Source organism: Protopterus annectens, chromosome 6.part1, assembly GCF_019279795.1.
Source record: "Protopterus annectens isolate FY-2018-M chromosome 6.part1, PAN1.0, whole genome shotgun sequence".
NCBI classification, from domain to species: domain Eukaryota; kingdom Metazoa; phylum Chordata; order Ceratodontiformes; family Protopteridae; genus Protopterus; species Protopterus annectens.
The window spans coordinates 67,365,772-67,392,335 of record NC_056738.1 but is presented as its reverse complement, the minus strand read 5'-3'; the positions used below and the strand labels follow the sequence as shown (position 1 = coordinate 67,392,335).

General features: G+C 43.9%; 1 protein-coding gene across 2 annotated transcripts in view; it reads right to left on the bottom strand.

The window, feature by feature from the left end:
* PPIG (peptidylprolyl isomerase G) overlaps positions 1–26,564 on the bottom strand; it is an 898,166-nt gene that overhangs the window by 837,367 nt on the left and 34,235 nt on the right. Inside the window, exons 2-6 of one of the 2 annotated variants that reach the window (XM_044075490.1) lie at positions 25,016–25,165; positions 15,517–15,598; positions 15,330–15,404; positions 9,461–9,568; positions 9,312–9,356 (exon numbers count right to left, since the gene is read on the bottom strand). In XM_044075490.1, coding sequence (XP_043931425.1) covers positions 9,312–9,356; positions 9,461–9,568; positions 15,330–15,404; positions 15,517–15,577 — 289 coding nt within the window. In that variant the 5' untranslated portion in view covers positions 15,578–15,598; positions 25,016–25,165. Of the gene's footprint in view, positions 1–9,311; positions 9,357–9,460; positions 9,597–15,329; positions 15,405–15,516; positions 15,605–25,015; positions 25,166–26,564 lie in introns of those variants that run through there. The other variant, XM_044075491.1, reaches the window with a different exon arrangement.

Genomic DNA, 26,564 nt, shown 5'->3' with positions numbered 1-26,564 from the left:
AACACCCTTAGGGCCCTGAGAAATGGCTTCTGGGTCTGCAGCATGGGCCTTATACAAGTGGAAGTGAGAATCCGGGACCCTGTAATATCTGTCAGGTTTGGCAGGGGCTGGGGGAAGAGAATCAGGGGCAGAACTGGCATCATTGTATGCATCATCAACAACTGATAGTACAGGTGGTATGGCTAAAGGCCTATGCTGTGGCAAGTGTAAAAAAGTCCTTAGCCTTTTCCTAGAATCAGAAAAATCCTGACCCTGCCATTGGAAGTGTTCCCTCATTGAGTGTAGAGTTTCCCCAAATGAAAATTCTTCTGGGGGGGAAGCAGAAGGAATGGAGTCTTCTGCATCAGAATCCTCATAAGGTGAGTATGGTCCTTCCTGATGGTCTGATAAATCTGATCCATCCGAGGAGTAGTCAGAGGAGAGAGGTTCAGGGGGTTCAGTCCTAGGCCTTTTTTCAGGAGGGGGTTGTGAGGCCCTGTCTGGGTGAGGTTGGGATCCTCTGATCAGAGAAATAAGGTCCTCAGCAAGGCTGAGAATCTGAGAACTTGAGGAAGGTCTGTGAGAGAGAGCTTTTGTAGGTAAGGCCTTGGAAAAAGTTTAGCTGCTTTAGCCCTGGAGAAGGCCTTAATAGACATATAACCAGGGGGTCTAGCTGCCCCATGTGCAGGAGTAGAGATGTCCAACGGAATGGTGTCGGACAATTCTTGTGTGCCTGCTTCTTCAGTAGGAATTTCTGCAGCCGACTCAGCCGGGGCCTCTGTGGCCTCGGTTGTCGGAGGCATGCTTTCGGCCGAAGGAAGAACCGAGGACTCTGTTTCAGCCGAAACCGAGACACTCGTGGTAGGCCTAACCGTGGTTTCAGCCGAAACCGCGGGCCGCAAGTGTCGGTCCTTTTCCTTGCATTTTTTGGCTAAATGTGTAGTCGGAGTCTCCGACGGCATTTTATATGCAAAAGCGAGACCAAAAAACTCTTCTGCAAACTCTGACCGATGTCTAAGTGTCCGTCGGTTGAAGGAAGCACAGGCTAAACAAGCTGATACGTCGTGGTCTGAGCCTAAGCAAGGAAGGCAGTAAGAGTGGAAATCCTTATGAGGTATTTGTTTCCCACAAGTTAAACAATTATTTACTTTGTCTGACATCGGCTGAGGCAAGAAAGAGTCCCCAACGGGGTACTTAGCTTTTTTAGAAGTTTTCGGTAGCTGAAATCTCTGGATCTGACCGACCGGCACTTGCGAACAGCTTCTGCTTCGGGCACCGCGCGGCAAGAAAGACTGAGGAAAATGGCGTCAGCTGATGCCTTTATACCCCAGGAGCTATGACGTCAGGTGAAGTGCGACATCAGCCGAGGCCAGACCCAGACTTTGGAATCCAGCTGACCGAAGGGCTGCCTGAGGCAGGACAACCCATATGTTATGACTGCAGATGCATCCTTGAAGGACATCTGCTTGATCAGAGGGTGCAAAAAAAAAAAAAAGAGGCTGCTCAGTAGGAAAATGAGAGGAAATAGCAGAGGTCTGAATTTTTATACAGGAGAAAGAGAGACCACTGTATAGTAGGTCAGCTAAGTAATCCAGGATGGAGGGCTGTGCCGTATTGGCTCCCTTAGCCTGGATCCAGGTGCAGAACCTTTTCCATTTATCTGCAAAAGACATTTTGGTGCTAGGGCGTCTGGCCTCTCTGATAACATCCAGAACCTGTTTACTGAAGAGGGCAGATTAGTCAGGGGTCAGGTTATAAGCCACACGGCCAAACTGAGTGTCTGCAATAGGGGGTGCATGAATTCCCCTGCCCTCTGGGTTAGGAGGTTGGGAATCTGAAAAAGATTCCATGGGGGCAGTGGAGACTGTCTGGAGCTATGAGAATGGTCCTTGGTTTTTCCTCCCTTATTTTGATCAGTATCTTGGGACTGAGAGGTAGGGGAAGAAAGGCATAGACAGAGAGGTTTACCCAGGGGAAGGACAGGGCATCTACTTTCCATGCCATGCAGTGATGCTTCCTGGTGAAGAATTTGCTGAGCTGATGGTTGGTGTGGGAGGCAAAGAGGTCGACCTGCAGGGTTCCCCATTTCTGAGTTATTAGTAAGAAGGTGTTTCTGTTGAGCTGCCACTCATGGTAGTCCAACAGTTTTCTGCTTAAATGGTCTGCCAGGGAGTTGAGAAAGCCTGGCAGGTATTGTTCTACCAATGTAGTTGCAGAGAAGAGGATGTGAACCAAAGGGTCATGGCCAGCCTGTACAGTGGGTAGGAGGGAGTCCCTCCCTGCTTGTTGATGTACCACATCACTGTGGTGTCTGTTTTGATCAGGAGAACCCCTGGAGAGAGAAGGGGTTTGAAAGCTATCAAGGCCTGCTGCACAGCCATCATCTCTTTTAGAGTGATGTGCAGGGGGAGTTGCTGGGAGTTCCGCTGGCCCTGTATGCACCTGCCATCCAGGTGTGCATCCCAAGCATAGTCTGATGCATCTGTAGTGAGGGTTTGGGCAGAGGGGTGTGGGGAGAAGGGCAGTCCCTTGTTGTGGGAGCAGGCTGTTGTCCACCAAAGAAATTCCTCCCTCAGGCAAGGAATAATAGGTAAAAAGGAGTTTCCAGATCTTGAGAGTGTTGACACCAAAGGCTCTTTAGGTACCACTGAAGTTTCCTCATATGCAGTCTGGCATATGGAATAAGGAGTATGCATGTTGCCATAAATCCAAGGGCTTGCAAGATGTCCCTGGTGTTAGGCATGCCATCTGGGATGCTGTGTCCAGACTTGCTCCCAGGAAGATTATCCTTTTGGTGGGTACCCGTTTGGATTTCATTTCATTGACTGTGTAACCTAAGGAGGTTAGTAGGTCCTTTACAAAGGCCAGGTCTTTGAGCAGCTTTTCCTGGCTGTCTGTCTGAATAAGGCAGTCGTCTAAGTAGGGATAAATTTGAATATTTTTGTCTGCAAAAAGCAATGACCGGACCCAGGCATTTTGTGAAAACTCTGGGAGAAGTAGATAAGCCAAAGGGAAGTGCAGAGAACTAAAGGTGTTGAGATCCTGCTCTGAAGCGAAGATATTTTCTGCAGGACTCCCTAATGGGAAAGTGGAGATATACCTTTTTTAGGTCCAGGGTGACTATCCAAGCGTCTTGGACAGCATGGGTAGCAGCTGCGGGAGGGTGAGCATTTTGAATTTTGGGATCACCAGGAAGGTGTTTAGAATGGACAGATTGAGGATGGGGTGCCAGATGCCCTCTTTTCTGGGTACCAGAAAAAGTCTGGAGCAGAAGCCTTGGCCTATCTGCTCTGCAGGAACATGTTCGACTGCTCCCATGGAGAGCAGAGTATGGATTTGCTTTTGAGCCTCTGCCCACTGATTTGGTGGTAGATATGGGAGCCCTTTGGGGGTTGGAAGGGTGTGGAAGGAGAATTTGTACCCCTGAGACACAATGTTCAGAACCGACTGGTCCTTGGTAATGGTGGCCCAGGTGCTTGACTGAAGGGAGAGTTTTCCCCATAGGGGTATGTGATGGTGGGCAGATGCGAGGTAGGGAGGGGTGAGTCATTGTGAGTTTTTTCCATAAGGGGGTGGCTTAGAACTCCCTGGTTTTGAAGTGGAGGCAGTCCACTGCTTAGATCTCTGCAACCCATGGGACTGCTGTCTTGGAGGTCTGTTTCCATGGGGCCTAGGCTGGCCCTGTTTACTAGGTGCAGAAAAAGGACCAGTGCTTGGAAGAAAAATGCCTGCTGAACCTAGGGGGCTGTACCAGTAAGAAGTCTTTAACAGTCTGCATAGATTTTGCTTCCTCTTGCATTGTTTCTTCTGAGGGGGTTCCCCTGAAGGATCAGGAGAAGCCTCGGAAGAGGAGGATATTCCCAGTGGGGAAACTTGAGACGTTGGCTCTCTACGGTCTGGGACGAGAGGGTGGGTAGAGACCATCGCAGGCACTGTAGAGGGAGGAGCTGAGGGAGCCGACCGTGGAGCAGACACCGGGTCTAGCACGCTCCGCATGACCTCGAAGGCCTCCTGATCAGGCGGGGCCGAAGATCCCCGCTCCAAAGAGACGAGGACTCCCCCCGGCACCGAAAGGGACTGCTCTGAGGCCGATGTTGGGGCAGAGCTCACCAGCGCCGACGCTCCGAGAGGGAGAACGGGCTCGGACAAGGGTCCGATGCCACTCGCCCCCTCGGAGCAGAGGGAAGCCCGGCGCCCAGATCCCTCCAAGGAGGAGATCGGAGCCGACGGCGGAGCCAAAAGTGGAAGCATCGGCTCCGACACACCGACAGTCGCAGCTCCCAGAAGCTCCGGCTCTGAACTCATGGGAATCGGAGGAGGAACTGAGGAAGGGATGGGTATAGCCACTGACCGTTGGGTAGGGCTATGCAGTATTTGGGCCAGTGCCTGGGACTTGAGAAGTCTGCTCACCACCCTCTCTAAGTCATGGTCAGACAGCCTGGAGGACCGAGAGGAGTGGGACCTATGGCTCCTCTCTGATAAGAGTGGAGATCCCGGGGCCGAGTGGATAGAGCCAATGGATGGGGATCCTCGACCTCTTCCTAGTAGATGGTTCCGACAAAACTATCGGAGCCGTCTGCGTCTCGGACCTCTCTGCTCCAGCCGGAGCCGAGGTAACAGTTTTAATCTTCGAAACATCGGCTCCAGACAGAGTCGATGTCGAAGCAGCCTTAGAGCCACCAGCGGACGGCTCCGAAGCTGGAGCCGACGCCTTGGAAGGCTTAGAAGGTTTTCCTGACGCGGTCTGGGTCAGGGAGCCTTCAGGCTTTAATAAGCCTCGAAGTATCAGTTTATTTTTGCGTTCCTGCAGGACTCTTGGACTGAAAGCGTGGCAGACAGAACAAGAGTCCTGCAGATGCAAAGGTCCCAGGCAATATACAAAACTGGGCGCCATAGTTGAAAATCCATCAGACACAGATATCCTTCAGAGAGGTCTCATAGAAACGGATAACTGGTGCCAGAGCCATGGCCTTAAGCTAAACGCCAAAAAATGTATAGTCATACCCTTTGGTAAAAACAAGGTAACCCCAAGTTACCACATAGGTGGCAATCCATTAAGCACAGGAGAGGTTATCAGGGACCTGGGGACCCAAGTTGACAGTAACCTTTCTTTTGACACTCACATTGCTAAAGTGGTTAGGAGGACCTTCTACATTGCCCACCTGATTATGAAGGGATTCACATCCAGATCAAGGGAGGTCATTGTTCCCCTGTACTCTTCACTTATCAGACCAATGATTGAGTACAATGCCCCATTCGGAATGTATCTTACCAGACACCTGCAGCAATTGGAAAGACCCCAAAAGTTCCTCACCAAAAGGATAAAGGGGCTCAAAAATATGCCATATGCTGCCCGACTGAAGAAACTCCAGCTCTATTCAGTCGCATACCGTCTGCTCAGAGGTGACCTGTGCCTGACATACAAGGCCATGTCCAACCCGGAATTAATGGACATGCTCCACCTCAAAAAATCCAAATCCACCAGAGCCACAAGAGCAAGAGACTTAAACCTCAACACGGATATAAATAGGACGTGCTGGAGGGACAGATTCATCACCCAGGAGTCTCCCTATGCTGTGGAACAGAATCCCCGGTCCATGTGAGACAGAGCACCTCACTGGCTCTGTTCAAGAGGAATCTTGACCAGTGGATGGGAGATCGTAGGTTTACCCCGGGGATCATCTCTGTATCACTGCTGGACAGAGGCACGGCAAACTAATGGGTATAGTATTCTTCAACCTAAGGGGTGGTGAAAGCCACACAACTCTGGCTAGGCTTATAAATGCCCTAGGGCAGATAGCCTAGTATGAACCTATGAACAAGAAGTGTGACCGTCTGTCAGAGACATTTTCTGACAGCACGAATCACACTTCTTCATGCAAAAAACACAGCATCAATGGGACCGGACGGTGTCCCCGGCTGTGTGCTACACAAACTCAATGAGGAACTAAACCCACACATAAGGCTGCTGTTTAATCTTAGCCTTACTACAGGATACGTACCCAAAGAATGGCGTACGGAAACTGTGGTCCCACTCCACAAAGGCGGTGCTTCTACGGACCCTGGAAATTACCGCCCCATAAGCTTGACGAGCCTTGTCTGCAAAGCTATGGAGAGGATCATAATGGAACTCATAAATAAAGACATTGGGGACCTACAGACACTGGATCCTACCCAATTTGGCTTTGTCAAGGGCAGATCCTGCCTCTTGAACTTGGTCAACTTTTTCGAACAGTCACTAAGGCCATTGATGAGGGTAAGGCAGTTCACACAGCCTACCTTGACCTAGCAAAAGCGTTCGACACAATACCCCACTCGGGCATCATAGAAAAGCTCACCAGCTTAGATGTAAACCCATATGTCACAAGATGGGTTGCAAACTGGCTCAAGGACAGAACACACAGGGTTAGAGTTGCTGGTGCCATGTCAGACTAAGCCGGTCACGAGCGGTGTCCCACAGGGCTCAGTCCTGGGCCCCCTCTTGTTCGGCATTTATTTTTCTGAAGTGCAGGCAAACATAGGGGGATTGTGGCTGACAAAATTTGCAGATGACTGCAAACTGGGCACCATAATTGACACTCCATCAGACACAGACATCCTCCAGAGAGGTCTCATAGAAATGGATAACTGGTGCCAGAGCCATGGCCTTAAGCTAAATGCCAAAAAATGTATAGTCATTCCCTTTGGGAAAAACAAGGTGACCCCCAATTACCACATAGGTGGTAATCCATTAAACACGGAAGAAGTTATCAGGGACCTGGGGACCCAAGTTGACAGTAACCTCTCTTTTGACACTCACATTGCCAAAGTGGTTAGGAAGACCTTCTACATTGCCCACCTGATCATGAAGGGATTCACATCCAGATCAGGAGAGGTCATTGTACCCCTGTACTCTTCACTTATCAGACCAATGATTGAGTACAACGCCCCATTCGGAATGTACCTTACCCGACACCTGTAGCAGTTGGAAAGACCCCAAAAGTTCCTCACCAAAAGGATAAAGGGGCTCAAACATATGACATACGATGCCCGACTGAAGAAACTCCATCTCTATTCAGTCGCATACCGTCTGCTCAGAGGTGATCTGTGCCTGACATACAAGGCCATGTCCAACCCAGAATTAATGGACATGCTCCACCTCAAAAATCCAAATCCACCAGAGCCACGAGAGCAAGAGACTTAAACCTCAACACGGATATAAATAGGACGTGCTGGAGGGACAGATTCATCACCCAGAGACTCCCTACACTATGGAACAGAATCCCAGTCCATGTGAGGCAGAGCCCCTCACTGACTCTGTTCAAGAGAAATCTTGATGAGTGGATGGGAGATCGTAGGTTTACCCCGGGAATCATCTCTGTATCACTGCTGGACAGAGGCACAGCAAACTAATGGGTATAGTATTCTCATCCTAAGGGGTGGTGAAAGCCACACACACTCTGGCTAGGCTTATAAATGCCCTAGGGCAGATAGCCTAGTATGAACCTATCAACCTATGAGTCTTTAGACATCCTAAAGTGGCTGTAAAACACAGACACACACACAGACACAACTTTAAAGAAAGGGGAAAACTAAGCCAATCACTCACACAATAAAGTATGACTAAGGGGAAGTGAGGAGGGCCCGAAGGCCTAAGGAAATTAACAGGGGATAAACGGGAAAAACAATTAGGGGAACCCGAATGAAACTAGGGATAGTTAACTAAAAAGAAACTATTGTGAGAAACTATCCTAAAGAAAAATAAGGGGATTTTAAAGTTTAACAACTATAAAAAGTCACTAACCTGCAGAGCCGGCAGAAACAAGCACCTCGCAGCTAAAGCGGCAAACGAGATCTGGGTATTTACCGCCTAACACTGTGGGCTATAGGGGAGCCTCGAGCTGGTAAAAATAGCTCTCGAGCTTTAGTACTGGCAGAGTCGGAGCCGAACCCATCCAGCAAGAATGAAGGCGAGATTGACAACTTAACATTGTGTAGTTATCCCCTTTGGGAAAAAACATGTACCCGTGAATTATCACATAGGTGACAGTACACTAAACACCGAAAGTGTGATAAGAGATTTTGGGACACAGGTGGACAGTGGTCTCACCTTCAATAAACCACATTGCCATAACAGTCAGGAAATCCTTCTATGTGGCACACCTCATCACCAAGGGCATTTCATCCAGAAAAAAGGAGGTCATTGTCCCACTGTACTCATCCCTCGTTAGACCCATTATAGAATACAACGCCCCATTTGGTATGTACCTCTCAAGACAACTGCAACAACTGGAAAGGCTGCAGAAATACTTCACTAAAAGAATCACAGGCCTAAAGCAGATGCCCTATGCTGACCGTCTTAAAAAACTCCAGCTATACTCTTGTCACATATCGTCTACTCTGAGGCGATCTCTGCTTAACATACAAGGCCATGTCAAACCCAGAGCTGTTGGACATGCTACACTTAAAGAAATCCCAATCCCTCAGAGCCACACTCTCCAGGGATCTAAATCTTGTCATCACAATAAACAAAACATGCTGGAGGGATACTTTCTTGACCCAGAGACTTCCCAGACTCTGGAATAGACTGCCTATACATGTCAAGCAGAGCGCCTCTTTGGCCCTCTTCAAAAGGAACCTTGACGATTGGATGGGAGAAAGGAAATTCACCCCGGGGATCATGTCAGTCGCCCTGCTAGACAAGGGTCCAGGGAAGTAAATAGTGTGGGAAGAAACAGCCAGGGAATTGTTACGGCTAGGCTTGTACAGGCCCTAGGGCTGATAGCCTAGTACCAACCTATGAACCTAGAACATTGACATTTTGTGCATTGCTCTGCACAGTGCTCATCTACACAGGAACAACATTGCTACACTGCTGCACTGTACCTATTAAGACAGTGTTGTACACTGCTGTTCATTCAGTGAGCAATCCACTTACCCGATTAATCAAAAATAAACACGAGCTAGGAAATCCTACTGGGACTATGTGAACCATCTTTGTTAAACTGGAGGAGAGGCAAAAGTAGAACCTGGTTTGGAATAATTGGGTCTCTGCTGAAAACAGGCACCTGATTGCCAGTCAGACCAACCCGGTAATCAAATACAAAATAAATAAATAATAATTGTTTCCTCAAAGAAAGGTACAATGCAAAATTATTTTTAAGCAGACTTTAAATATCGGTCATCAGAATATAATTTATCATGGAACCTTTACCCTACAAACACATGGCAAAGTATACAATGTAAACAAAAATTTCTGACATTAGAAAACACGCACTTCTTCATACACAGGACAACTTTAAATATTCATACAACACTATGTGCAACTTACTGGTAAAATGTATTAAGATTACCTTCAAAGAAGCCACCATATATAGATTCACCGCCTCTGCCATTTCCTTGTGAGAAAAAAAAGATGTGCAAATAAATTATCAGAAGAATGCACCACTCCAAAATAACAAATAAAATTTGAATACAGAAGTAATTATTTGAATTACCATACCTTCACTAAAATCTCCTCCTTGTATCATAAAGTCCTTGACAATTCTGTGAAACAAGCAACCTTTATAGTGGAGATGCTTTTGGGTATTTTTTCCCAAGCCCTTTTCCCCTGGGTAAAGAAGAAACAAAACAAATACCTGGTAAATAGGGAAAAATATAATCTCATTACTTCTTAAAAAAGTTGTTTCACATCAATAGTTTCAGTGACAAAAATAGCATCACCTGAGCAGCTGTCACACTGCAATGTTAAGAGCAGTCAGAAATACAAATTACAAAACAAAAATCAGCCAGAAAACCAACTGGTTGAAGCGGTGCTCACCCCCTTAATCAGTCAACAACTATGATCAATGAGAACAGACAGAACTGTAAAGCAATCTGTATGTACTCCAACAACCAAATTAAGTAGTCTTACCTTACAAATCTAATACAACAATGTAGGTATGACGACGACCCCTGTATCACTCTGTACAACGTTCAGAAATTGGACCATTCATTCACATTACTTAGAAGGCAGTGCATGATTGACATGGGTTGACAGCTGTCTTAAAGAGTACAATTATTCAGATAGTTACCACAACAATGTTCGTACACATACAGCTTTTACAGAAAGCAAAAACTCAGCAGGGCTTTCACTCAGTCCCTTCCTCGGTTTTAAGGATGATTTTTTTCAAAGTGACAGCAGATGGTCCACCTGCATCATATATGGCATGTGCTTGCACATTAAAAATGTGATGTCAAATTACCAGTATATTGTGTACATGAAGAATGACACTCCGACCATGCAGCTCAAACACATGCTAACCTTCACCTTACCTTACCCTAAATGTATAAACGGATATGAGCTTTGACGTGACAACTGCCAAATCTTTTTTTCTCCATACATCCATTCGGTACAGAAGGTTCTTTACCATGAAAATGCATAACTTAAAAATAAAATACTAGATATCAGGCTTTATTACTAATCTCCACAGCTCTAATTACTGTACTAACTTGTTTACTGTTTATATTTTTAATCAATGTTGTGAATGTCACTTTTAATTCTTTATCTTCATTTATCATTCTGAGTTGGTACTCTCAGGCTGAGTCTGAAAATGGTCCATTGGAATCAGTGCTCTACTCAGGTTAACAAAAAATTAACTAACCCACCCATGCACTCTTTTTCTGTGGGCACTGTTCTGGGTTGTGGTCATCAGAAGGAAGTTACACACACATGCCAACCTGACAGATCTTAACAAGTAGGTCCATCTTCAGTAAACAGGACTATATACTGCAGGCATTAGGACTGCTCAGCCAATAAAGATTTTCAAGGTTTCAAGGCACTTTCCCACTTCACATAATGCATAGCTCTTTTCTCGCTCTATACCTCTTCAGAAGCAAGACTAAAATAAGGAGAAAATGGACAAAAGACAAAAAGGAAACCAAACAAACTTCAGGTAGGTAGGGAGACGGAAGAAGGTACTGTTACTAAAGATGAAAATCCTTATAAATCAGACACTGTGGTAAAGTATCTAAAAACGTTTATATCGGACAGCTGGTTCATCTTAAGCAACCAGAAGGACAAAGATTACAGGAAATACTCAAAGGTGGCCAGTATTACGAAACCACATAAACAGATGACAGTAGCCCTCACGGAAAAGGTCATGAACATTGTGACCACCTTACAGTGCATGGTAAAGGTGATCATGTGGCTGCTGCAGAAATGCCATTTACAGAACCATTGTACAGAAGGTTGCAGATGTGGCCAGGGCCATAACAGAATAAGCCTCAGGCATTGCAGGATGGGGTTTTCTAGATTTACTGTGACAGAACTTGAAACAGTTAGCCAAATACTTTGAGACTATTTTAAAAACATTAGTTCACAGTTTACATATAAAAAGGGCATAAAGAGTTGGGTCATGTCTGCAGAAGGCTTTTATTTATTTATTATTATACAAAGACCGAAAAACACCAGAAGAAAATTATTAATAAAAATAACTTACGCTACTAAACAAAATAAATAAATAAATAAAAAATATATATAAAAATAAAACAAATGAACAAACCCCACACTTGTATTATTAGTTTTCGTTCCTTTACTGTATCAGAACTTCATCAGACTAAAGAACAACGCAATGCATTCAAAATATAACTGTATAATAATGCAATGTGAATAAGTGTGTCAATCACCAATGAATGTCACTGTTTAGTAAAACAAAACTTAGTATACATAACTCCACTTATTAACACAAGCCAATAAAAATCACACTGGACAGAATATATTAACTATTAAGTGCTGGAACAAACTGCACAACAGTCCTGTCAATGAAAGTTTATGAGAATGTATTAGAATGTATTAAAAACAACTGTCATTAAAGCCATTTAGGAGCACATTTCAAATTCAAAAATATAACTGTACAATAATGCAACATGAATAAAGTGTCATCTACCAATGCATGTCACGGTTTAGTAAAACAAAACAGTATGCAGAACTCCATTTATTTATTTAACATTTGTTAACTAGGAAAGTCTGACTTGGAACGAGCCAATTTTCAGTGGAGGCCCTGAGAGAACTGCTCCAAATGCAGGTCTTTGTAACATGGAAGGACACTGGAGCACCCAGAAAAAACCCACACGAATGCAGGGAGGACATGCAGACTCTGCACAGAAGGCATCCCGACCAAGAATCAAACCGGAGAACCTCTTTCTGCAAGTCAAGAATGTAAACCATTGCACCACTGTGCATTTGCTCTGTTCATGCTGATTGGGTACTCTTGGATATTCATGAAATGTAGCTGGACTAAAGACTGGGAGATGGTCAGGTTGATTCAGATTTGACTCTGCAGCTAAATTAAGCACAAAGAATGGATTTTTCCTGAGGTCCACGCTTTCCTTAGGGAGAACAACATACGGGACTTGACCAAGAGCATGCAACTTAGAACTTCTTTCTGCTGAGATAACTGACACTAGGAGTGAGAGCAGCAGGCTCAAATGGTAGCAATATTCATTTCTCAGGTATGAAATACATACCCAAAGGTGGGACAGAGCCCAGCACAGTGGTCTAAAATGAAGTGTTCTCCTCAGGAAAGCTTTTAGGGAAACTAAGGAAGAGTGGAACCACAAATGAAAGTTAGAGAAATAGTTGCCAGGCCCACTTCAATAAAACAGTAACTTAACTTCAAATTAGACAGTTCTGATAAGCAAGACTGTATCACTGGTATTAGAAGCAGACAGTGTTAACATACATTTTGCACTTATCCAGGTGGGAAAGTGATGCCATTTGTTTCTGCAAGACATTCTAGTAGATGATCCTTGAGACAATATGAAAACTGACATTACTCTGAGAAAAGCTGAGATGTCAGCTATCAGTGGAAATGAAGAAGATAGGCAGTAGGTTCACGGGGTTGGCCCACTGGGTGAGACCACAATGTCCTGAATGGCAAAAATGTAGGTGGTCTTTCACCAAGGTTAGTTTGTTCAATTTTCTATCCTCATTTTATCCCACTGTATTTTGGCTTTTTTTTGGATGACTCGGTGAAAAAGACCATATGGCCACTCCTGTGCAAGAGCAGCTTTGTCTTAGTCATTTGATTGAGGAATCGGGGAGATGTAATAAAACAACTGTATTTAACAAGGCAGAAGAGAGATCACAACCTGGAGTTTCCCACAGAAATAACATTTTGGCTACTAGGGGCCAGAAACCACCCATGAAGGAGAAGCAACAACTTTGCTGCTAAGAAATGGCTTCCCCAGGAATATGAGCGGTCACCACAAAAAGATTTGACTCCATCACTATACTCTCATGGCCTGGAGGCAGAGTGGGTATAAGTGAATATTTCCCTCTTCATTGAGGTACTAGACCATAAGCTAGAAAAACTGTAAGACTCATGCATCTGGCCTGGGTTACCCTAAAATGGAAGTGTCCATAAAGTCTGAAATGGTTACCTGCAGGAACAGCTTCTAAAAATTACAATTTCTTGAACTCTGGCTTTGAGTAGGGGTACTCTGTCCTGCATGAGGAAAGCTCAGCAAAAGCAGCATCTAGACTGCATTCAAAGAAAGCAACAAATTAGATTTGGTGCAAATTGGATTTTGCCAGGGTCACTCTGATGTGGCGCAATCTGATCAGAATAAGCCTGACTCCTGGAGTCATGGCCAAGACAGTAATGTTTGGCAAGCAAGTACGCAAACAACCAGACGGGGCACAAATATCTAATTTCAGCACTTCTGAAGGAAGTACTAGAAGCAGACATTCGACTAGAGGGAGTACACTTTGACTACTGTATTCACCAACATGTGTTCGGCTGCCTAAAGAAGAAAAAGATACTGCAGCCGACAACCTAGACTGTGCCTGCCAAGAACTGCAAGACTCTTCTCCCTGTAGTAAAGGATATGAACAACTGTTTTGTCTTCCTAAAGTCATGCACCTTTTTTAGGTAACATGAACTGCTAGACAACATCCAGGTTGTAAATTACTTCCCCTCTAGTTAATTCCTGAATAAAAAAAAAAACTGGGAGATAAATGTTCCGGTTCTGTGACAATCTGGAAGCCACTTTTGATGGGAAATGTGGGTTATTCCTAAAGGCTAAGGGATAGCTGATGTTTATGAAAGACCACTGAGGGTTCCCTAAACATAAAGGTCTGAAGCTCAAACATTTTATACGCAGATGTAATAGGTGCTAGTAAGATAGTTTTACAAGACATGAACGTCAATGCTGCTATGCTAGCAACAGTGCTAAGCACGAAGTTTAAGATCAAAGGAAAGGATGATTTCCTTAAAAGAGGACAGTGAAGTGGCACTCAATTAAAAAGTTGCTTGATTAGCTGATGCTAAGCTGCAGATTCTGCTTTCCACAAGGACAAAAACTAAGCTTGTATATGAATCCTAACAACTAACAGGTTATACGAGTGCCCGAGGCAGAGGAAGATCACCTGCATACAGACTGATACAATACAGGGTAATGCATGCAAACACAGGATATTCAACAGAAGCGAGGACTGTAAGTAAACTGTGTAAGCAACAAAAACGAAAGGGGATGAACAGACAGTGGACTTATGAAGCAGTGGTATGACATGAAGGTGTGCATCAGAATGGGCATGCGTACATGTGCTAGTGTTGAATCTTCTAGAAATTTCATGAATTCTCATTAGTGGAAAGGATAAGCCCAATGAAGGGCCCATCAAACAGATTCTTCTATGGTAGATTAAGCCTTTTCAAACATGCATCTAGAGGTAAATGGCCTTGACTTTCAAAAATGCTTAACTGACTGAGGTACAATCAGTCATAACCAAAACATGACAGCATTCAAACTTGACATCCAACTTTCTAGCACTAACTATCCAAATGAAATTAAAAAAGAAGAAAAAGGAAAACAGAAACAAAAATAAAGTAAAGTAGTTACCAGCGTGTTCTTTGCTGCTCTACGACGATAAAATTACCTGTTGGATTTATTCATAGCCCAGATGTCTATGTTACAAGAAGTGAGACTCCGGAAGTACCAGAAGAACACTGACTAGCAGTGTGTGTCAGCCACCAGTGCTGTGTAAAAATTCATCAACAATGACAAAGATCAATGTAAAGCAGACAGATCTCATATGGTCTACATATCAGTTTGTTTGTGTCTTTTGGCTTTTCCCGGTTAGGGGTCGCCACAGCGGAACTCCGGTCCGCTAATGATTGGCAGTAGAGTTTTGCGCGCTGGCTTGCCGGGTCTAACGCACAACCTTCAACAAAAGGAACATGGTCTACATATCAGTACTTTATTTAATTTTCGTTATTTGTTAATCATGTAGAGAAACTAATCCTAAATTTGTTTCATCATTGTCCCAAGCCAGAAAGAAATAAAATACCGATTTAATTACAGTAAGAAATTATAAACCTTACAACACAGACCTGTGCAGAGACTCCGAAAATTTTCACATGTCTTTGGGCATACATCAGTGAACAATTCAAAGACGACCCTTCCAGCTACAAATAAAAAAAAAAAAAAAAAAATAAAGGTAAGAAGGTAAACACGGATAGTAAAACAACTTTCTTATATGAACAGCACACAAGATAAAAAAACAAAGCATTCCCTTACCAGGCACACTGTTGATGGCAATATCAAAAAAACATCGAGGACGTAGTCCTTTAACCCCCATTGTTTCCAAAACTGTCAACCCCTGCAAGAACAAAGAGCAATTTCACATGAAGCAGAAAGACTTCAAAGCATGTCTTAAATCCTTAAGTTCCCTGCAAACTTACCAAAGTCATGGCAACTGGTTGGGATTGTTGATATACTATCCACAACATATTGTTGTGACAGCTTTGTATACAGCACTTATGCTCTTACTTGCAAAACAACTTTAGGGTTACACACTCCTACATAACTAGAAGCTATGTACTTACCATAACGTTCCATGTTTGTAGTCCATCCAGCCTATATTCTTGTGGTTGGGTTCGGAGCCGATCCTTGGCTCAGACTCGGCCGAATACTAAAGCTAGACAGCTTCCAGTGGCTCGAGGCCAACACCTATCCCATGATGCCCCAGGCTACATCCCCTGATCTTGTTTGCAAGCAAGCAAGAAGTACCTTCTCTTCTATAGAGAGCAAATAATTTTGTCCACCAGTTCCTCCAGGAACGGAGGAGGAAGGAGAGTGGGACGCAAGAATATACGCGAGATGGAACTACAAACATGGAACATTATGGTAAGTACATAACTTCTAGATGTTATGTAGTCCTATCTCACCATATTTCTTGCTGGTTGGGACAGCGTCCCTAGCATCTAAACCCTAGCGTGGCTCAGGAAAAAAAAAAAAAAAAAAAGACTTTTCAGTACCGTGGATCCAAAGGAAGCCCTGTTCCGGGAGGCCAAGTCCACTTTGTAATGAGTGATAAAGGTGTGAAGTTTCACCCATGTAGCAGCTGCACAAATCAACCTTGCTTGAAAGGCAAAAGTTGATACTGACCTAGTGGAGTGACCTTTTATCTTCCCTGGTAATTGTATGTCATTCTTTTGGTATGAAAGGATGATGCAATCCGTAAGCCATTTAGACAAGGTCACCTTTGAGATTGGTAATCATGTCTTCTTATCAGAAAAGGGACAAAAAGTTGATCTGACTTTCTAATGTCTTTTGTTCTATGCAAATAGAAATGCAACTGTCTGTGCACATCAAGCTGGTGTAGTTTATATTCTGTCTTGTTGATGTAATTGGGAAAAAAGACTGACAATTCCATGGACTGGGTTTATGTTGTTTTCCAAACAAACCTTGGGGAGGAAGGAGGGATTAGTTCTCAGAGATGCCCTGTCCTTATGAAATACAATACAAGGCGGACGTACTGAAAGAGCCTGCAGCTCTGAAACTCTTCTGGCTGATGTAATGGCAACAAGGAAGTGGGTTTTCCACTATAAATATTTCAGATCACAAGTAGAAGCAGGTTCATAGGGGGATGTAGTCAGAGAATTTAAAACCAAATTTAGATCCCAGGGTGTCATCGGTTCTTTAATCAGGGGCCTAATTAGAAAGGTACCTTTGAGAAAGGCCTTACATAATCTGTGAGACATAATGGGAACCACCCATTTCACCTGTATGAAAATTGGAGATAGCAGCTAATTGTACTCTAAAATTGCTGGGATAGGGGCAGTAAGAGATTCAATATTTCGCGTAGCTGCCCCACAGGAAAATCTCTTCCATTTGTTAAGAGTACAATTTCCTAGTGGAAGGTTTATGGGAAGAAGCTAGGATATGACTTACTGTGAACGTGAAAGACTAACACCTGGCTAGTCATGGAATTGGAGCCGTCAACTTGCGGGTGTGGATGGATGGAACTCTCCCGAAGAGAGAATCAGAAGGTCCGGAATTAGATCCAGAACCCAAGGTTCCTCCAAGAGGTGGGGTTGTAGAAATGGAAACCAAACTTGACAAGGCCAGAATGGAGCAATGAGGATCATTTTGCTTCGACCATTTGGCTTTCTGTAACACCTTTGGAAAGAGTGGAAAGGTGGGGAAAAGCGTAGAGTAATCCCTAGGGCCAATCGTGAACTAGTGTATCCCTGGGTGGCTTCCCTTTGGAGGAATTAGGGCAAAGTAGTTGCTGCATTTGGTATTCTTGGGAGTGGCAAAAAGATCACAGCAAGGCTGGCCCCATCTGCGGAAAATCATCTCCGCAATCTCTATGTTCTGGGTCTACTCATGAGGTAACCTGAGAGTCCTGCTGAGTCTGTCTGCTATCACACTGGAATTCCCCAGGATGTGCACCGCAGTTAGAAAGCGTTGAGAAGCAATTGCCCATTGCACGCCTCTCAACATGGAGGGTAAGATTTGGTTCCTCCTTGTTTGTTTACATACCATACTACCGACACGTTTGTCTGAATTGCATTGTTCCTAGAGGGAGAGAGTCCTGAAGTGCCTGCAATGCATAAAGCACCACTCTCATCTATAGGATGTTTATATGCAGATGGTTCTCGTGGTCCTGCCATAAACCTTGAACTGCCCTTCCCAGATAATGACCCCCCCCCAATCTGGGAAGCATCTGTGGTTAACACTGCCTTTGGTTGGGGAAACACAAAAGGACGACCTAGATACAGCTAGTTTGTCTGAAGTCACCAAGTTAAATCTCTTTTGCAAGACTCCGTGATGTATACCGGATGTGAGAGAGGGAGATCTTGCATCGACCACTGTGCGAATAAAAGCCATTGTAGAAGTCTCATGTGTAATAAGGCTAAGGGCACCAGCAGAATGGCAGCAGCCATGGTTCCCAGGTTCTAACACGTGTCTGGCCTGGACTTTCTTTGTTGAAATCAAAATTTTTATCTGTTGATGCAGGGAGTGGATTCGATCTGGGGTGAGTCTTGCCGTCATGTCTCTTGAGTTTAACTCTGCTCCTAAGACAATATGTTGTGATGGTAACAAGGCAGATTTTTCTAGATTTATTGTGATGCCCAGCTTGTTGAAAAGGAGGGTTTTGCCCCTGGCCTGAGATAGTAGATGCTTGGTAGAGGCGGTGAGGAGCCAGTCGTCCAGATATAGAAACACTCAATATTCCTGACGTCTCAGGTGAGCCGTGAACACTCTGGGGGCTGTAGTGAGGCCAAAGGGCAAGGCTCGAAATTGGTAGTGACTGGCTCCCAGCCGGAAGCACAGATACCTTCTGGACTGCCTGTCCATTTTTATATGGTAGTACGCGTCCTTGAGAACGACAGGGAAGACAACTGGATGTCCTCCTATTAAAGGGAATATCGACTGCAGGGTTACCATCCAGAACTTTTGCTTTCTTTACAGATTTGTTTAATCTGCTGAGATCTAGAATGGATCTCCAGTCTCCTGTCTTTTTTGGCACTAAAAAGAACCTTGAGTAAGTTCCGGCTCCTATCTGGTCTGGGGGACTTCTTGGATGACTCTTGTCTAGCAACGACTGAATCTCTATACAGTTGCCAAGTCCTTTTGCGCAGGAGGGACGTCTGGTAAGGACTTTTGTTTTGGAGGGGTGGAAGAAAAGGGAACGAGGTAACTTCTGTATATTATCTCTTGTACCCATTTGTCTTGGGAAATTTGTTGTCAGGTGTCTGGGTACAACACCTGGTCAGTGTCTTTCGCCACGGGTCCAAATAATGCTGAACCATCAAAAGGGGCATAGGTAAATGAAGACTTGAAAGGGCCAGCAAAGTTAAAGGCGCATCCAGGAATTTCTCCAGAGAGAGATTCCTGATGCAGCCGATCTACTCACTCCGTCAGCTGCATAGATTAGCCTCATGGAGGAGGTTGTGACAGAGGTAAGGGTGGCCAGCTGTGAGATATGTAGACCCTGCAACTACTGCTCCCTGAAGGGTATCCTCTAATTCTTTGATGAGATCCCTTTGAAGTCTAGTAAAATGGGATAAATAGTTCAGCGACCGTAAGGTGAAGGTCACTGAAGAGAACACAGAGAACATGCGTTTGCCATATCTACCCATAGTCCTAAACTCCTTATTAGGAGGCTGGACAGATTAAGAGGTTTCTGACAGATCCTTCTTCGTGGCTGCTACCATCACCATGGCATCTACGTGGACTCCTTTTGTTAAAAATTCCTTTTGTTTAGGGGCTGTAATAAATTTGTTTGGCCTCCTCTGAGCAGGCTCCACAGTGTCTGGCAAAGTCCATGCTTTCCTGGAAATGACATTTAACAATTTGTCGTAAGAAGGAGTCACCCAGGAGGTGGAAGGGCGGGAACCGAAAGCCTCCAGGTATACTGAATCGTCCTCCGAAGAGTTGACGGGCTGCCAATCACCCCTCTGTCTCAGGATTTACAGGATGTCCGCAAAGGAGACATCCTCAGAGGGGGATCTTGGGGACCCCTTGGATTCATTCAAATCAGTATCTGAAGTGACTGACTCAGAGGAGTCAATGTGCTTCCTCTTGCAAAGCCTCTTCCTGGGAACATCCTCAGAGGGATACTCAGGTGAAATCCTGGAAGAGGGGGCACCACCCACGGTGGTCACCTGGGGCTCCGGATCTCTCCGCTTAGGAGGGGGAGGAGAAGAGATAGACAAAAGCACCTGGTGGGGAAAAGGGAGTGGATCAGAGTGGTGCCATCTGAGGGGACAGCACTCGCTCCAGAGAAGACCTCCGCAGCAAGGATGCTAGAGATAGGCTCAGAGGAGGTGGTTCCGAGGCAGAGGTAGGTGCCGAGCTCAACCGAGCCGAGGCACCAAGAGGTAGAGTCAGATCGGAAGACATACCACACAGAGACTCTTCTCCCAGAGCGCATTGGCTCCCAGATGTCTCGGCACCGGATGGAGCCGAAGACACCAGAGCTGAAGTCAGAACTGAAGAAGCCGGCAAGGGTCTCGGGGCCGACTGTTCCACTACAAATCAGATCCATACCCTCCGGCTCTGAAGACTCTAGGGTAATTGGAGCCGGAATCAAAGAAAGCAGAGTGGAGACGGGCGGCTCAGACGCCTTTGGGTTTGGAGGTGAAAGCAGTTTAGCCAGGGATGGTGTGCATAGCAATCTCTTCACCACCCGCTCTACATCATCATCTGAAAGACTGAATGAGGGAGATCTCTTATACTTATTACTTTTTCACATAGGACCTTGGATATTTTTTTTCCTTAATAAATAAAATCATCACTTAAAAACTGCATTTTGTGCTTACTTGGGTTATCTTTGTCTAATATTTACATTTCTTTGAGGATCTGAAACATTTAAGTGAGACAAACATGCAAAAAAAAAAAAAATTAGGAAGGGGCAAATGCTTTTTCACTGCACTGTATACTTCAAAGCTGGTCAAAGAGGACAATGCACTTGAGTTGCTCCATGTACAAATCACCATAGGTCAAATCCAATACCACTTCCATGAAAGCTACATATCCCCTTCTATGACCCATGAAACCCATACCATGTATTTAAACTTATTAGAAACACTAACCACCCAACCCAATACCATATTCATGGGTGACTTTAATTACCCCACTATTAACTGGGAATCCTATATGGCACCAAACGCACAGGCACAGAGATTCCTGGATTTTGTAAACATCGACCAGATAGTCAATACGCCAAGCAGGGGTGCAACCATATTGGATCTGGTCCTCACTAATATGAGACTGCTGAACACCCCCTACTGTAATGCCTTCCCTGGTAAGGTCAGGCCACAAAATGGTCTCCTATGAAGTAAAAATAAAACCTGGACCCCCCCCCAGCTAAACCTAGAATATTCTAACCTCCTGCTATTAAATGAGAACCCGGCAAATTTTCAACCCCCCATAAACCCTATGCAGAAGTGTTCACAGAAACCCTGTACAAGCACTCTCAAACTAAACAAACAACTGAAAGAACAAAAAGTCTACCAAAGCCAAATTTGAGGAAAGTTTGGCCTCCCAAGCCAAGGACAACCACAAAGCATTCTTTAGCTATGTCCCAACCTCAAAAGCAATACACAATTGTGTGCAGAGCTTTATATTGAGCCAGAAGATATAGCAAACCTCCTGGCTGATGGATTCAGCTCCATCTCCAACTTTACTCCTCACTCCTCCTCAACCTTCCCTCAGGAAATATCATCTAATATAACTCCCCCTACTATCACTAGGGAACAGGTGCTCTCTAAGACCAAGTGCAATGCATCAATGGGCCCAAACAATATCCCAGGGTGTCTTCTAAACAGCATGAAACATGACCTATCAGGGTTTCTAGAATTATTATTTAACTGTAGCCTCCAAACAGGCTTCCTGCCTCATGAATGGAGAAAGGCAACTGTCATCCCTCTGCACAAAGGTGGGCCATCTACAGACCCTGGAAACTACAGCCACACAAGTCTCACTAGGCTGGTATGTAAAGCCATGGAAAGAATTATCATGGAGATGATCAATACAAATAGCAAACCTCCAGACACTGGACCCAACACAGTTTGGTTTTGTCAAGGGCAGATCATGTCTACTCAAACTGGTGGACTTCTTTCAGAAGGTCACCAAAGCAATGGATGAGGACAAAATTGTTCACACTGCCTACCTTGACCTGGCCAAGGCATTTGAATCAATATCCCACTTTGGCATTGTCGACAAACTCAAGAGGTTAGGTACAAACCCATATGTCACCCGGTGGACAGCCAACTGACTCTCAGACAGGACCCAGGAAGTTAAAATTGGGGCGTACACCTCTACAAAGTGGCAGTCACAAGTGGAGTCCCTCATGGATCAGTCCTTGGACCACTCCTTTTTGGCATTTACTTCTCAGGTGTCAAGGCCAATGTCAGTGGTCTCTGGTTGACTAAATTTGCAGACTATTGCAAATTAAGAGCGGTCATTAAATCTCACACTGACACAAATGTTTTCCAGGAGGGGCGACAAACAACTGGTGTCAGAGCCATGTACAAACTAAATGCCAAGAAATGCATAATAGTATCCTTTGGGAAGTCAATCATCCCCGGTAACCATCATATTGACAACACACCCCTTAGAGCTAATCCAGCAGTAACAGACTTGGGGACACACGTAGACAGTAATCTAGCCTTTGATCATCATGTGTCTACAGTGGTGAGGAAATCATTCTATGTTGAGCAACTTATAAACAAAGGTATGGTATCCAAGTCCAAGGAAGTCATTGTTCCACTGTATTTGGCAATTATCAGACCTATCATTGAGTACAATGCCCCCTTTGGTATGTACCTAACCAGACGTATACAACAATTACAATATCTACAAAGGTACCTCACTAAAAAAATACAAGTAATATGTCCTATGCAGACCACCTCTATCCCTTTATTCTGTCTCCTACAGGCTTTTGAGGGGAGATATATGCCTGGCATACAGGGCATTGTCAGACCCCGCTCTGATGGACCTCCTGCATATCCACAAAACAAACAGCACCAGAATTATCCATTCTAAAGACTTAAACCTTGCCTATGATATAAATAGGACCTGCTGGAGAGATAGGTATGTATCCCACAGACTACCCAGTTTATGGAACAGGCTCCTCATACAGAGGGGGCACAGGAAGACATCTCAGGCAATCTAGTCTGTAACTAGAGAAGAACCTGTGACCCCCCCCCCCGATTTATGACTTCTGTTGACCATTAAGCCACCCCCTATCAAGTCAAGCACACTCATTCCTTCATATTGGGGACATACCCAGTGGCATACAGGAGGGAGAAGTGTTAGGGGAAGCAATTGTACCAGCAGCTATTAGAGATACTTGCACCATCACTGGCATACTTACAAATGAAGGTGCTTCTTTGGCCATTCTCCCGCTCCTTGGTGGAGAGCCAAGCTACCAGCACCACAAAAGGAACAGACAATGCCCTCCCTCCATGGCAGTGTGCTTCTGTACACCCACTCACCCACTAAAGAAGGTTACACCAGAAGGTAAGCTTGGGGATCCAAACCCCACCCCCCTCCTCCAATATATGTGAACAGCTGCACTGTCCATCCCCAAGGACTGGCCACTCCACCTTACTCTGCATGTACTATGAAGTGCCCAAGCTGCTAATCTAACTTGGATCACCCAGACCATAGCTAAGGCTTCACCTCTTTATAATTGCCAGCTTACATTGAGCCTTGCCCAGTTTAATGTATTCAATACTCTGCGAAAGTTTATATGAACGAGGCAGTTCAGACCTGGAATAAACAGGCGGGGGTTAAAGGAGACTGAAGAATGTTTAAGAATTTTTGATGCATTACGCAATGAAAGAGGAGATTCACAGACAGCAGGTTTAGGACAAAAAAAAAAGTCTAAGAACAGGGAAAGCTGTAGTTGCCATAGTAACTGGAGATTGTATTTATGAGGGAAGTTTCTTTGCTCAAAAAGATTTATCTGACTTAAAGAAAGATAAGAAGTCTGAGAACCCTCTACAGACAAACAGGAAATGAAGCAAAAAGTCTAATCGGATTGTCCTTCCACACTCAATTAAATGGGACTGCAATACAGAATATTACCCAACATGTCTTCAACAAAAACAGTGAGAGCATTAATAAGGGAAAATTATGAAAGACCATGAAAATCTAAATCAGTAAAAACTATATATAGGTTATTGCTCACACATGGATAGGTACAGTTAGATGGTGTTGTTTGTGTTGTGCAGGACAGGTGGAGTGTAGAAAAAGTAAGTGGACGAGGCTTCAGGGGGTCAATTACAGGTGCATAGATGGTTGGTGAAGAGGTATGTTTTAAGTAGGCTTTTGAAGGAGAGTGCACACAGCCCCATAGTAGTTTACATCAACTCCAAGATCGCTGTACAATTGGACAAAGGAAAATTCACTAAGTTACCACAATCTCAAATTTTGTAAATAATTGTACTAAACCTGCTACTACTGTTCACATTTTTAGAGCGAATCATATATGAGGCAATATACAAGAATAGTGCCTCCAGCCTTAAAGCAATTCATTGTAATGACCTTTTTTAAAGCACCCTCTCCCAAAAACACCTAGCACTTTAAACTACTACTAGAGCTATTTCAAGCTCTCTCCCAGGCAGAATAAGTAGTTATCCTGCCAGACAATGCTTAAATTACAGGTTCACAGTAGAAAAAAAAAAAAAAAAAAAAAAAAAGACTGTCACCAAGTAATACATACCCTAACATGCTTACTATGTACACACACTAACATATTACAAAAGGTGGTAGAAAAACAATGCAAAAAACATAACTGTTGTCGGCGTGGACGGCAAATCCAACACACAGTCTCTGTTATTATACCAAGCAACAGAAGCAATAACAAAATTAGAAGTAGCTCCAATGGAAGCCATGTTAAAATGAACATGGGCAAAGTGATCAAATGGGAAAGGAAGGAAAAATACAATAACCAAGTCACAAAATACATCAGAATTGTGGTCTGTGTATAAAGTAGTAGGTTTGGCAGTATGAGTGAACATTTTCTCTAAAACCTCTACACATTTTAAAGCAAACTGCAAAATCCTGAAAACTGAAAAATTTTCTTATAACAAACTGAATAATTGTAGAAATTTCCTAGAATACAAAATCACATGGCAGTGTAATTTTCTACACTACAGGGCATTTGTAAAATGTGCAGGTTGTATTAGGGCATAAGAAAGTGTCAAATGTTGAACTTTTTTTCATTATGCAAAGAAAACAGGAAAGCTCATACATAATTTTTCACTGTACTTACATACAAGGCAGTTTAGTATTGTGCATTCCAGACTTTTCCTACGTTTCAGACTTTGCTGCAGTTTGCTGCCTGGATGTGCAATCCAGGCTGTGTTTTGATTTGCATTTGCACCCAACTTATAGCCTTCTTCAGGACATGATCAGAACAAACCTGAAATTAGGAACACAACATATTACAAATCGCTATTATTGAAACAGTGATTTCTGCTTTTCACTATAAGACTATATATAGACAAAGAAGCAAGGTTGGGGGAGCAGTCAAGTTGTACCACAGACCAGTAGTTTAAAATATGCCTTCTCAAAACAAATAATGTGACGCATACACTGTGGAAATAAAATGAAAAGGCATGAACAAAATCTGTACAGTGGGAGCATCTACACAACATATAAAATGGATTCATGATAACTGGCACTTTAAAGAAATTGCTAGACACTTACCATTATGACACACCTTTAAGAAGCAAACACTGGATAAAGAAAATATTCTTTATGTCAAGACAGTTCGGCAACATTTTCTTCCTTGTTTCTGACGTAAAGTGCATGGTTTCCAACCCTTGCTCTCACATCAAAACTAACAAACCCTCTAGCCCTTTCAGACATATCATCTTGGGAAACATTCACAACGGGACACCATAACAGAGGCATCACAGTACCACAAAAGCAACTGTGATACAAAAGGAAGAAACTAAGAATAAGAGCAACGAAGACTTTTCTCCATTGCTTCCATTTCAAAGCATCGATGTACTGCGTATGCATGGGATGCACATCCCATATGCATGCTCAGTACATCAAAACAAGGAAGCAGTGTACAACAACCAGCAGAAAACAGTAATGCACTGTTATACAAATACATTAAGAAAAGCAAGTATGTTTTTCTTAAATAATGTCATTGTACAATAGCAATACCGACTCTGTGGTTGTGGTATACTGCAATTTACCCACAGTTGGCTTTATTTAATCACTCGGGTTTTGCCCTCATGATTAAACCACACCAACCATGGATAAATCTTCAATACACCACACCACATCATCGGTTATTGCTTAAATACTCTATTATTTCCTGGAATACTGATGGAATTAATTCCCCAATAAAGCAAACTGTTTGGTATATTAAGAAAATGAACAACCCAGCAAAAAAGTTACCCAGCTATCACATACTGAATATTTAAAACTGTTGAAATTTAGTTTTGAAGATTTCTGGGATTCATATATCAGAGAGGGAAGAGAAGACATGTTTGTATGTTGGATCAGAAGAGGGATACCCTTTATGGAACATAAAAGTAGTGCAAAATGAACACGGTCAAGTTTGTTACATGTAAATGATGGTTGGGCCATTTGAAAATAACTGTAGTGAATGTTTATTTCCCCCAGTGACTAAGACAGCCTGCATGGTTAAGATTTGCAGCGAATGGGTTAGTTTTGGGGAGGGTATGACAGTTTTAGTCAGACTAGAATATGGCGCTATCAGCTAGAGAGAGTATCAATCAGGTCCCAGACTGACTGCTGTACCAACATTAGGAAGACTTCTAGCCAGATATTTATCAGCAATG